Source organism: Peromyscus leucopus, chromosome 8b (genome assembly GCF_004664715.2).
Source record: "Peromyscus leucopus breed LL Stock chromosome 8b, UCI_PerLeu_2.1, whole genome shotgun sequence".
Classification (NCBI taxonomy): Eukaryota; Metazoa; Chordata; class Mammalia; order Rodentia; family Cricetidae; genus Peromyscus; species Peromyscus leucopus.
The window spans coordinates 93,418,473-93,431,672 of NC_051086.1; the positions used below are offsets into that span (position 1 = coordinate 93,418,473).

The following is a 13,200-nucleotide window of genomic DNA, read 5'->3' on the forward strand; positions in this document are numbered from 1 at the left end:
CCCACCTCCAGTGTGAGTGCCTTGGGAGACCCCCAGGGGAGAGGACATTTGGTTTGCAGCAGTCCCCTACCAAGCGGGAAAGGTCTGGAGACCACACAGGGCCCACCTCCCTCCACCCATGATTCATCTCTAGTAAAAGAAAGAAAGGAAGGAAGGAAGGAAGGAAGGAAGGAAGGAAGGAAGGAAAAAGAAAAGAAAAAAAAAAAAAAAAAAAAAAAAAAAAAAAAAGGAAGGAAGGAAGGAAGGAAGGAAGGAAATCAATAAATCAAACACAGTTATCTTTTGGTTTTGTTCTGGTTTTTTTTTGTTGTTGTTTTTTAAAAAAAAGAAAAAAAGAAAAAAATTGAATGAAAAGACATCACAGCCAACAAGCAGGTCTCTAAGTCTATCCAGGCAAGCCAGAAAATGCCCCGGGGGTGGGGGGGGTAGAGGAAGTGGGACAGGGGTGCAAGGGAAGGAGAATACAGTGAGGGAGGCAGGTCACAGGCAGTGGGCAGCTGGGGACAGAGGGTCATCCTGGTGACTTCATGACCAGGAACCACAAGGGGGCCCAGGACGGGCCCTCAGCATCCTCATCCCAGCACACGGGTCCTCCTCTCCATCAGGCACACACAGCCATCCTACATCCTTTCTTCTCTCCTGACTGCTCAAAGAGATGACCCCCCTCCCCCGGGTCCCTGTCCTTCAGGCCTTCCTCTCCCACAGCAGAGTTCCATCTGCCAGGCAATCAATCCAATAACCCAGTCTCAGATCCAAAGATGGGCCCTGTCCCTCTACCTCATCCCCCCGGGGAATCTGAGAGATGAGAACAGGGGACCAGGACAAAGCTTGGCTTGAGAGTAGAGGCATGTCTCATGAGGCCTCTTCTACTTCCCACCTTCCCGCGCTGACCAGGATGAGGAGAAGGAGAGTGGTCACAACTTTCTTCCTCTCTGACTCCAAGAATGAGGTTTCGCTTCTCCTACAGGCCTCTGGCTACCTTAGAGGAACACCTCGCATGCCACAATCAGAAAATGAGAGTGAGGCCTCCCAGGGCTGAAAACTAAAGCTGGCATGTAGTATGTTGTCAATACACGTTTTCGGATGGCTGAATGAATGAATGGATTCAAGAATGATTTGAAAACACACTGGGGCTTCCTGTTGCTACACTCGGACCTCTTGGGCTATCTAAGCCCATGGTGGGTACTCTAGGCTCAGGCTTGCCCCATGGGCCACACTTGCACCCATAAACACACACACGCACACACGCACACACAGTCACATAGACACACACACACCAAGGGAAACTTTGGGCAGGGCCAGAGGCAGAGAGCCAGGACTCAGACCAAAACTCCATGGCAGGTCAACTCTACAGCCCCCAGAGCACAGGGGCCTAGGAGGGGGCACTGAGTCCCCCACCCGCGGGCAGCCCTCACTCTTGGAAGCTGTCAGCCAGTTGGTGGCAGTCCAGCTCCCCCTTGGGTTCCAAGCCCCCTGGAAGCTTCACCCCTGTCTTCCGATCCACACACCAGCACTTGCCACGCTGTCCGTCCAGGGCGGGGTGACACTGTGAAGACAAGGATGTGAGAGGTCAGCTCCCAGGAAGGCCAAAAGAGCCCAGGTAGACCACCCCACCTCCAGTCCAGCCCCCAGATCAGACAGGTGCTCTTCCAACATGATATCTGAAGGCCAGGGCTCTTTTTGAGCACCAGTCCCTAGAGCTCACTGAAGCGGGGAGATTTGTCCAAGGGAAGTTCTAGAACCTTCTGGTCAGGGACCTAAGAAGGTCCTCAGACTTCAAGGCACAGATAGACTGTAAAGGCTGGGTGCATTGAAGATGCTTCAGGTGTGTCGTGAATGGGACTGGTTAGATCTGGGAGCAGGATCCAAGTCAGGGTGAAGGTAGCATCATCAGGACCACAGCTGAAGTTGGGTTAGGGAGTATGGTTAAAATGACAAAACTGGATAATTCTGCACTTTCTCCTTGTTTTTCCACAAACCCCAAACTATTCTTTAAAAAAAGGTCAGGTGTTTTTGTTTTGGTTTGTTTAATTAAGGGGTGGGGGGCTATTAGGAATTGAGACATGGAATTTGTGTTGGGACGCAGGCTGAAGATAGACCAGGCACTGGTTCCGAGGAGCCTTCTCTGGCCCGGCACTTGTGATACACAACGCCACACCCTCACCTTGCTACACTGGGATGTACAGACCCAGGACAGTAGTGTTATCCTCCTAGTGAGGCCTCTGCTGGGGATGTTTCCGTAGTGGGAGGCCGACATGTGTGCCTACAGTCACATGACCTAGGGGAGAACCAGGCCTAGGCTTCCCAGACCACATTCAGCATAAGACACTCCAGTCCCTCGCCCAGATACACCACCCTCCTGACGGGCTGAGATGAGATGGAGCAAGCTGCCCCTGCTGTTCATGCCAGCGATGCCAGGCATTCTGAAGGAGTGAACGTGACGCCACGGCCTGCTTCCTTCTCTCCTGACCCCTCTTTCCTCTGCTTCCACCAGACCTGGCTCTGCCTCCATCTTTGCTGCCCCCCGGGAATCTGAGCTCAGCTGTGGAACTGTGAGCTCTCTCCTCCTTGACTTCTCGTAACTTGGGCTCCATCCCTAAACCCAGATGACGCTTCAGACATTCAGAGACAAGGAGCACTACTTTGAGGAAAGGAGGAGGGGGAGTGTTGGGAGCCGGGTTTTCATACATCACAGATGGGGAGTCCTGAGCAAAGAGCCCTGGGGGAAGACAAGTTCACTCAGTGGTGTGGGCTGGCCAGGGTCCTTCTACCCCTCTCTGAGTCTGTCTCTCATCTTCAAAAGAATGAGATGGACAGAACATGCTGAGGGTCTCAGGCTAGCCCACATGGTTGGGTTGGATTTGGGGAGCTTCCCTTCCTAAGAGCTCTCTTTGGGAACATCCTGCGGAGAGCCAGGAGTTCCCCAGGATGAGGCCAGGACCTCGCAGCAGGAAGGGAGACCCACCTGTTTGGGGTGGAAGTTGCCGTTGCGGTCACAGTTGGGAATGGGGATGATGAAGAGGTCCTCGTGGGTACGGCTCTGCGAGGCGGCCAGCCGCTCCAGGGCCCGGTGCAGCTCGCTCTGGCAGGAACCCTGGGGCTGGGGGATGAGGAACAAAAGTGCTCAGCAGAAGAGAAAGGCAGGAAGACCAAGTTGGGGCTCTGAGCTTAAAGGGGGCTAAAGGCCCTGTACGAAGAGTCAAAGCCTGGGTACTAGGCAAGGGCACAAGAAGCGGAAACAGAGACTCAGGCTCAGCTAACAATGGTGGTCACTAAAGCAGGTGGTGGTGGCACACATCTGCAATCCCAGCACTCTGGAAGCAGAGGCAGGAGGATTATTGTAAGTTCAAGGCTAGCCTGGTACACATAGGAAGTTCTAGGCCAGCCTGGGCTACAAAGTGAGACCCTGTCTCACAAGAAATGATCAGGGAGGAAAAAAAGAAAGAGAGAGAGAGAGAGACGTCAAAGGGGAGAGTGGTGAGGGAAGAGAGAGGCCTTGGGAACTTAGAGGTCTAAGCAAAAGGAATAAACAAGGTGACACTCAGGCTTGAGCCCACTGGAACAATTAGCCAGACCCTAGAGTAGGATCCCAAACCCTCTTGCTAGGCCAGCTTATTAAACCCCTTTGTTTCTAAGACTTGGCAGAGAATCCAAGAAAAAGGACCAAAAGCTAGGCGGCGGTGGTGGCGCACGCCTTTAATCCCAGCACTTGGGAGTTCAAGGCCAGTCTGATCTATATAGTGAGTACCAGGACAGCCAGAGCAACACAGAGAAAACATCTCAAAAAAAAAAAAAAAAACAGGAAGAAAAAAAAAAGAAATAAAAAGGAAAAAGAAACATTAGGGAGCTTGGACCCCGTTTTTACCGGTCAACTCAGCTCCATCATATTTACGTGCAGAGTGGAAAAGGAATCACAGAGAGAGAGATGGGGATTCTCCCCAGGCTCTCATGAGGTACATCTTGCACACACAGGAGGCTTCTATGCCAGATCTAGTCATGGAATTTCTCTAAGCACACACATGCGTGGGTCAGAGGTGCTCACCACAGGACGGGGTTCCTCCCGGGGTGTCCCCACGACCTTCATCTTGCTCCGATCTCGCATTTTGGCCATATGCTTCTGCAGGCACCTATGATCGTGGGCACTGCAGGGACTGAAGCTGTTGTTGGGATGGTCGCTCTCATCCTTGTCTGTAGGGAGAAAGGCAGAGGTCGGCATCAGAAAGGAACAGAGGTTCCCGCTCCTCCAAGCCTCCACCTGCTTCCTCCTCCATCTGGAGTCTCCACAGAGCCTGAGACAGGAGCAGCCCCACCTCCACCCCACTTCTCTGGATGTCTTTGGAAGACTATTCCTCTTGAAGTCCTTGACTTGTTCCTCACCCCACCCAGTTCAGGATTCAGAAAAGTCACCAGCTGCAGCCACCCAGATGGCAGGGGGATCCCTTGGGCCCTGCAGGGAGGTCTGAGGCAGGCAGTGGGAGGGGGAACTACTGGATCTCCTACCCCCTCTGTTCAGCTCCTCCCACCATCCCCCTCTCCATCTGCTCACTCTTCCTGTCTCCTTCCCTGCTCTTTCAGCGTCTGGCTGAGCCTGCCAGGGATCCCTAGGGCCAAAATCATATTTTCCATGAGCGAGGAGTCTGGCCCTAAAGGTTCTCGCACTGTCTGGGTCTGTTAGTGTGTGTGCCTGCGTGTGTGTGTGTGTGTGTGTGTGTGTGTGTGTGTGTGTGAAAGAGACAGAGAGGAGAGACACACACACACACACACTCACAGAGAGGAGGAGACACACACACACACACACACACACACACACACACACACACACACACTCACACACAGAAAAAGAGAGAGAGAAAAAAAAAAACTGTGTGACCCCAGAACAAAGAAAACAGGCACACACATTTCTCCAGTCTACCTCACATCTTTAAACGTGAGGCCCCATTCAATGACCAAAGGAGTTACCCAGAAACAGGCAAAGTGCTATCTGGAGATGCGAACCATGAATCTGGACCCTGTCTCCAAGGCCCCTCCTGAAGGCTTGATGGGAGCTGCCCCATCCAGAAGGCTCCGCATCATGATCATGCTGCTCCCTCCTGGCAGCCAGAGCCAGAATGCAAGGCTGAGAAGGGGAAGGAGGTTGGAAAGACTTCTCAGCACATCACAGCCACCTCTGAAATGCTCAGACTTGGCAGCTCAATGCAGGCCCAAGTGCAGAGCTCCTGCCAGCATTCCAGATGTTGGCAGGCCGACAGAAGGTTACATCTGGTTTGCGTCAGGACTTTTTTTTTCTTTTTTCTTTTCTTTTTTTTTTTTTTCCTGAGGAGTTAGCAGGTTCCTCCATACATGGCAACAGTCCCAGAGCTGCCTCTGGGTCAAATGGTGTTTTTCTGCCTAGCCAAAGCTAGGGGGTTGATTTTTATTTTATTCTTCTGGTTTGGGGGATAAGGGAAGGGAAGCATGTTGATGGAGGGACACCAGGCAAGGAGGGATCTATACCATTAAAAAAAAAAAAAAAAAAAAAAAAAAAAAAACCTGTTAAGATTCCATACCCCAAATAAAACTGATTCACGAGGGATAGGAGATTTTGTCCTGAGTGAAGTACTGGTGTAGAATTAAAGAATGGAAATGGACGATGCAGATAGATACAACCACCCTTATGTGTAGGTGACAAAAGGATTGTCCCAAGGGGGCCCCAGACCTACATCAAGCTCGAGAGAGTCAGCTACCGAGGGTGGAGAGTAGCCCGGGGATTCGTGTGACAATCCCAGTCTGTTTATTCTCCCGATTCGCTGTCCTTTCACAATCAGAATGGCTTTGCACAGAGTCTCTGGTTCTTCTTGGTAAACATGAAATGTTTTTAGGCTCAGAGTTCAGGGAGTAAGGAAGAATTTGAGGTGGGGCGGGGTAGGGGAAGAGGCAAGTATCCTACTCCTAAACTACAGTCCCAGCCCTACAATCTCTTTCTTCTTTTTCTTTTGTTTGGAGACAGGGTCTCATGTAGCCCAGACAGGCCTCAAACTCGCTCTCTGAGGCTGGCCTTGAATCCCCTTCCTCCTATTCACTGCCCAAGTATTGGATTATGGGCAGGTACCACTATAATCTGGCCCCCAGCCCTCATATTATTTTTCAGTTTTGTTTAGGAGCTTCTAAAGAAAGGAGTTGCCTCAGGAGATAGCACGCCCACCCTACAGTCCCAGAGTTTTGATATGATGAGCCTTCAAGAGTCCAGAAAAAGGTGGCCCGGAGACTTGACCACAATTCTGCTTCCCAATGTGGCATTTCTGTGAGTAGAAGCCAACCATGAGGAGTCCTTGGGGGCTTATCTGTGGGCATTTGAGACGTTCACCATCAACGAGAACAACTGAGTAGCTTATTGAAACCTAGAGCTACATGGGACCTAGAGTGAGCCTAGAAGCATGGCTTACACTGACGTCAGAATTAAAGCACCTCATGGACACAGCTGAGTCAGCAGCCTGCGGGCCCCCTGAGCATGGGTGTCTCCATGGCCTAGCCCAGTGACCCCTGGTTTGAATCTACACTTAGAGTAAAGTCCACCATTTTAGGAGAATAGCTTCTAATCCGTCTTGGGGCATAACACAGATTAAGTCCACATCCACCCACCAACACAGAACCGCAAATGTTTACGGACAATCACATGTCCAGACACATGCTCATCCAGGTGTGCACATCTACACCCACTCATGTACTCTGACCCTACCCTAGTCAAAAACATAGACCAAGCCAGGACTCACTAATATCCCAGTCTCTCTGGCCATGGTTTGTTGACTCTTCCTTTAATCTGTAACTTTTCCTTGTCCATCCATGCTTACCTGGAGAGTCCATCTCTAGGGACCTCTCAAAAACATTAACTTCCTGGCACTGTTCCAGCTTCTAATGCCCTCTACCAAGGTCCCAATGCTCCTGAGCAGGAGCTGGAGGCAGCCCCCTCCTCTTGTTAGGTCTCCAAGAAGCTTGTCTAGGAAGTGGAGCCGGTCTTCTCCTCTAGCCCCTGCGTGGAGCTGGGCAGACTGCCATCCAGCCATGGCAACGTCTTGCTCTTCGCTCCAAAGCAGAGCAGGGCAAGGAGCGAGCCCCCAGGGAGAAGCTGTGTACAGCTCCAGCTCCAGTAGAGGCAAAAGTTCCTGCTCCCTAATTTCACCCCCCATGATTTCTCTTCAGGACCAGCCCCTGACCCCTCCAAGACGCCCAAGCTAAGAATTGAGTGGGTCCTGCCACCCAGACTCAGATGTTTCAGCCATGCTCTGGAGAGTCACCCACTTGCCCACCAAAAATGCCTTTCTCTTCCTTCATCCCCTAGACCTTGGCTGAAGAACCCAAGACCACCCATGACAGACACCAGGTTGTTTCTTTGAGATTTTGATCAAGGGGTGCCCTTTACTGTTGCTCCCTACTGCTGGCCTCTAATGAGACAAGAGAGCCTGCAAAAACAAGCAACCCCTCCCTACTCCTGGGACTCTCCCTTACCCTGGGCTCTGCAAAGTCCCTTGGCTTCTTCATCTGCACCTCACCATCATCCAACCTAGTGACCTTCCACACTGTGCCAAACACCTCAAAACGATGAGGCTTTTGACCAAGGAGGAAACTCAAGTGGAGAAGAGGAAGGGAGACTTGTCTTTGGCCACTTTAAGCATCAATAATTTGGGCTTTATTGGTATTAAAGAAAAACTCTAGGCAGCCACGTTCTTCCTCCCCTCTCCCCTAAAGCACGGAATGTCTGGGAAGGCCCAGTTTCCATGGCATGACTACATTCCCAGTACCGAAGTACGGACAATATTTGCTGTGTTGACTAAAAATTAACCCAGCCTGCCTGTTCCCTAACCCTGTCCCGGAGGGACCTAATGCCTGGTTTAGGAACTCCCTGTCCCAAGCTTGACCTCCCCATCGAACATTCTCTTGGATTTCAAGAGTCGAGGATGTGAAATTGTAGACTTATGACGCATGCACCGGTCCCCACCTCTGGTGGCCTTGGTAGTGCTGATCCCCAACCTGTCACAAAGGAAAGCAAGGCAGACTGGAAATGGAAGGGACAACCTGGCCCTAGAAAAAAATAAGTTGGAGAGCTCGTGCCAAAGGACCACTTACTTAGATGATCATCTGGAGCTCAGTCCCAAGAGCAAAGAGCGGGAAGAATAGACTGACATCTTTGACCAAATGAGTTCCAGGTCCCAAACCAGGAGACTGAGAAGGGACAATGGCCTATTGACAGTGTAAGGAATGAGATAGGGGCTGAGCCTTGCTCAGTATTTCACCAGAGACCCTGCAAGGCTCTGTGGGTACTCCTCCCATGATGCAAAGGTGTCAGGTCATGACAGGGAAGTACTGTGATGACTAGAAAGCATTGACCTTAGCTTGCCAATTGAGTGTCTAATGTCAGCCAGGTGGTGGTGGTGCACACCTTTAATTCCGACACTGAGGAGGTAGGGGCAGGCGGATCTCTGTGAGTTTGAGGCCAGCCTAGTCGACAGAGAGAGTTCGAGGACAGCCAGGGCTACACAGAGAAACCTTATATTGGGGAAAAAAAAAAAAAATGTCTGTCTCCAGGGTCCTTCTGGTTTCTGTTTTTACCTCTTCACACAGCTGTATCCATGGTGTGGGTAGAAGACAAGTCCAGGAAGTGAGAGAATTAGTGACTTGGGCTCTGAATTCCAGAACAGACCTACAGGCACCCCACTCCTAGACTTCTCTAGAAGCTGACTTGCCTCACATCCACAGAACAATCAGACACTGTGCCGGGTCTTCCTAACCCCCAAGGGGATTGGTTTTTCCATTGCGATGTAGGGATGTTTCTGTTCAACCGGAAGAGAAGACTCTTGCAGCTCTCTTCTGGCTGGTGCTCAAGTTGAGGAGAGAGGAGACTACCAGCCATCTTCACCTGCTGCTAGATGTCCACTAGCTGGTAGAGGGCAAAGTAGGCATCCTAAAGGCAGCCCTCCCTCCTGGTCTCACTGCCCCAAGATCAAGGACTCACTCTCCCAGGACCCCCTCCCCCTCCAGCAACGCTGGGTGCCAGTCTGGCACTTCTCCCAGAATATTTCTGCTGACCCATCTCTCCTTGCCCAGGGGCAGGAAGGGCAGAGAGGCAGCCCTGGGGTCCACCTCCTTCCTGTTTTCCCTGCATCCTCCTTTCCTCGACTCATAAACTGCTGAGGGTTGAGGAAGTGGATCGGTCTGGGACCCAGAGCAGGAAGCTCGGGGCCGGAGTTCCAGCATCCGGACTGCAACAATGGAAGAATCAAGCACCAGGAAAAGAGGGGGGCACACACAGGGGCTCAGAGAGAGCCAGGCTGTCCGAGAAGGGGGAAACAGACAGACAGAACGTCCAAAGGGTAGCAGATATGTAGGAAGAGTCACCAACAGAGACATCAAAAGAGTAACAGAGTCTGAGACAAAAGTCTGAGAGGTCATCAGAAAAACAGACTAAGGCAGAGCAAGGGAAGGAAACTAATGAGGCTCAGGAGACCGAGAAAAAGAGAACTCGGGGCTGTTGGGTGCAGCTGGAAGTTGAGAGACAGACACCGCAGGAAATCACAAAAGGACAAGAGAGGGATTCTGGGAAGAAACCGAGAAAGGCCCACCGAGAAATGGAGAAAGAGAAAAGTAAATACAAGACCGGAGCAAGGGACATTTTGAAAATCTGTCTGCTTGTCTATCTGTCCTCCTCTCCTCTCAGTCCCCAACAATCAAGGTTTCTGCAACTCTGGGCTGACAGCCAGCGCTTCCCTCCAGACCCCTCAGATGGCACCTGCCAGAGGAAGGAGCGAGAAACCTGGATGTGCCAGCCTGGCAGAAAGAACGCTGCCTTCTACTGTGTTGAGGGCCTTAGGAGAAATACAAATCTCCTTCTTTATTATTGAAGTCCCTCTGATTTTATGTCCCACTTCACCCCAGGGTGATGACTGAAAAATCACTGGTTCCTCACACCTTTGGGTTTCACCTGAAACTGGGTGTGGATCGGGCCCTGGATCAGGAACAGAAAGGGACCGTCCCAACACACACCCACACCCCCCACCTCCTCCACCCCCCCCCCCCCCCACACACACACCATCGCAGTTTTCCTGGCTCTGGATGACAAATATAACTGAATCAGGTCATTTAACTTACCATAATCGCCTCAGGCACCAGGCTTACCACTGAGGCCGAGGCCTCTCTTCCCAAAGAAGTACCTGGGAGGTTTGAGATGAAGGGATGGGACCAGGCTCCCCTTGAACAGTGACAACTGGCCCTGGGATTCAGTGCCAATTTTCTTGGCTGTGCCTGTCAGCTCTGCCACGTACCTCCCTTCTCCTCAACTCACTGGGAGCTTTTTACCGGCCTTCCAGACCAACCAGGATGGGAGCCAAGTTGCAGGGAGGAGGGCTCTTGGGAAAGGTGGTAAAGAAATGGTAGGTATGCCTTACCAGATGACTGCAGGCTTTCCTGGATGGCCTCGATCTCGGACAGCTCCGTGCACACTCCCTGCCCATGCATCAGTGTGCGCAGGGGCTTCTCCACTCCCCGGGGCGGGTAGCAGCGCATGCCTGAGCCACAGCGTGGGGTGTACACCCCGCAGGGCATCCCCAAGCCCAGGGCACAAGTGGCGCAACAACCGCAGCCGGGCTCCCGCACCAGCTCCTCGCAACCCACAGGGGGGCGGCAGCGCGCCAGCTTCTCCTCGGAGCAGGGGGGGCAGTGGATGGCTTCGTCGCCCAAGCTCGGCCAAGGCCCTGCGGCCAGCAGCAGGACGGCCACGAGGCCGAAGGGCAGCATGGTGAGGACGAAGATGGAGCACGGAAAGGGAGCGCGGGCTCGCGAGCTGGCTGCAAGGGACCCGGAGGCAGCGCCCAGTGCGCTTAGAGGACCAGACCGGAGGGCGCGGGGACTCGGGGCGGCCCCGGCAGGCAAGGAACCGAGCTGGGGAAGTTAGCAAGCACGCTGGAGCGGAGCGAGCCTAGCCACCGAGGCGCTGCGCTGCATCCTCGGCCTGGCCCAGCAGGCGGCGGGGGCAGGGGGCTGAGCAGCTGCCCGGGACCGGCTCCCGGGACTTTATACCGGCCCCCTGGCCACACCCCCAGCGCCGTCCCTGAGGTGGGAGAGCAGGGGCGGGCGAGGGGGAACTGGAGCGGGAGAGGAGGCCGTTAGGGGGAGGGGGCGCTGGCCTGAGTCGCAGCCACCGCTAGAATATCTGAAAGTCCTTTGCTCCGCAGAAAACAAAAAAAAACCCGGCGCAGTTTGGAAGCGGTGACCGGCGTGCAGAGCGCCTCTGAGCCTCTGAACCAGAGCCCTCGGAGGATGGGTGCGGGAGGCAGGGCGAGGGGAGGCGAAGGAGATGCTGCTTGGTCCCGTTCCCCCCACCCCCACCCCGACCTCGAAGGATTCCTTCCCAGACACCTAGGCGACCCTCACGTTCAGTCCCCCTCCTTGGCCGGAGGTGGCCACCCCACCCTACTCCCCGGTACGTCCAGTCTCAAGCTCTGGAGACCGCCCTGAGTGAAGTGGGTCAAGGCGGTCAAGCACTCTACAAGGGGTTCAGGAGGGCCCAGGCTTGGGGCGCTTCCTGATCGGCAGTCTTCTCGCTGCACCCTGCTTCCCTAACTCCAGGACAAGGTGCCAAGCCTCTTCCTCCTTAGATGTCTCCCCCTCCACTGCCTCGCTTAGATTCTGGAAGGAGACTGGCCTGGGAGACTGACATTGGCCGTGTACAAGATGTGCGTTGAACAACCCCAGAGGGCACCACTCTTTGTGTATTTGTATTGTTATTGTGACCGTTTCCCAGTAGGTGGCAGTCAAAGATTTCCAGAAAGGGAAGCCTCTTCATTTTCCCGACGCCACTTCGCCCCTGGGCGACACCCTACTGATAAGCCTATCTATCAATAAGCTACAGCTCGCAGCAATCCTGTTGGAAGTGGGAGTAGATCTACAGACCCACCTCCTTCCTTCTCGTTTCTCCCTACGCCTCTCCATCCTCCCCAACCGAGGAGTTAGTTTCTGTCCGGGCATATTCGGAGGCTCGGTGGATTTGGGGGGTAGATGGGGTCGGGAGGGTCTGGCCTAAACTTCTAAGGAGAAATCAAGCTAAAGTGCAGCTCCTAGATCTCTTCCTGTTCTTTGTCCCCCAGGCAGGGTTCTTTCAGCCAGGGGATTAAGCCACCTCCCACTTTCAGCAAACGCAGAATGTTGGCGGGGTTGGAGCAAGAAAGGCGCCAAGAGCCCGGACCTGGAGGCCAGACCAAAAAGTTGCGAACTGACGGCACCTACTGGCAACCGTTAAGACTGCAGGAGGGCTGACGTGTTCCGGCCGGACACAAGGACTCTCAGTCACATCTCAAGGATAAAGTTGGCTCCCCACTGTCCCATCTGCCTTGGAGGAAGGTAAACAGAACAGGTTCTTCAAGCTCCTGAGGAAGCCAGCGTTTTTTCTGGTTCAAAAGCCAGTCCCTGCTCCCTCCCGCCCCCCCCTTCTTCCTTAAATCCAGTCGGCCTTCTACTTAATGGATGAACTTGAAGTCTATCTCTAGCTAAAAAAAAAAAAGACTGATTATGACCCCCTATCCACCCACCTCTTGGAACTCCTGTGGGAATAAATGGACCCATAAGGACAGTTTTGAAGTCCAGTGCCCAACTCACCTGCCAGACAGCAAACCCAGGATGCGTAGAAACGCTGGGATGAAGTATGAGTGCTGGTGAAGGTGGCCGGTCTGTACAGAATTCTAGATGAGACAGATGCCCCCACTCCTCAACCGCGGCACCTCCTCCGCCCCCAACCCATCCTCTGGTGTCCTTCCCATCACTGCCTAGATTCATTCCCAGGAAGCCAGAGACCAAAAACTGCTCTCTCCACATATGGTACGTTCACTAAGCACCTGTTGTCTTGAGAATAAAGTGAAGATCAAAACCATTCTGCCTCAAGGAGAGAGGAGATCAGTGTGTAATGAAAATAAGTTTTCTTTCTTTCTTTCTTTCCTTCTTTCTTTCTTTCTTTCTTTCTTTCTTTCTTCCTTCCTTCCTTCCTTCCTTCCTTCCTTCCTTCCTTCCTCCCTCCCTCCCTTGCTTTCTTTCTTTTCTTTTTTTCTAAACAGGATTTCTCTGTGTAGCTTTTGGTGCCTGTCCTGGGTCTCGCTCTGTAGACCAGGCTGGCCTCAAACTCACAGAGATCCACCCGTCTCTGCCTCCCGAGTGCTGAGAGTAAAGGTATGCACCACCAGT

At 52.9% G+C, this 13,200-nt stretch overlaps 1 protein-coding gene and 1 long non-coding RNA gene across 2 annotated transcripts; one reads left to right on the top strand and one right to left on the bottom strand.

The window, feature by feature from the left end:
• Positions 1-280: 280 nt before the first annotated feature.
• Igfbp4 (insulin like growth factor binding protein 4) lies at positions 281-11,027 on the bottom strand. Its single transcript, XM_028889486.2, has 4 exons — positions 10,416-11,027; positions 4,043-4,188; positions 2,966-3,100; positions 281-1,546 (listed from the first exon to the last, which is right to left on the bottom strand). The coding sequence occupies exons 1-4, from the start codon at positions 10,762-10,764 to the stop codon at positions 1,412-1,414; spliced, it is 765 nt and encodes a 254-aa protein (XP_028745319.1). The 5' UTR covers positions 10,765-11,027; the 3' UTR covers positions 281-1,411.
• Positions 10,079-12,892, top strand: LOC119086906. Its single transcript, XR_005090299.1, has 2 exons — positions 10,079-10,400; positions 12,114-12,892. It is a non-coding gene; the product is annotated as an uncharacterized LOC119086906 (long non-coding RNA).
• Positions 12,893-13,200: the final 308 nt, after the last annotated feature.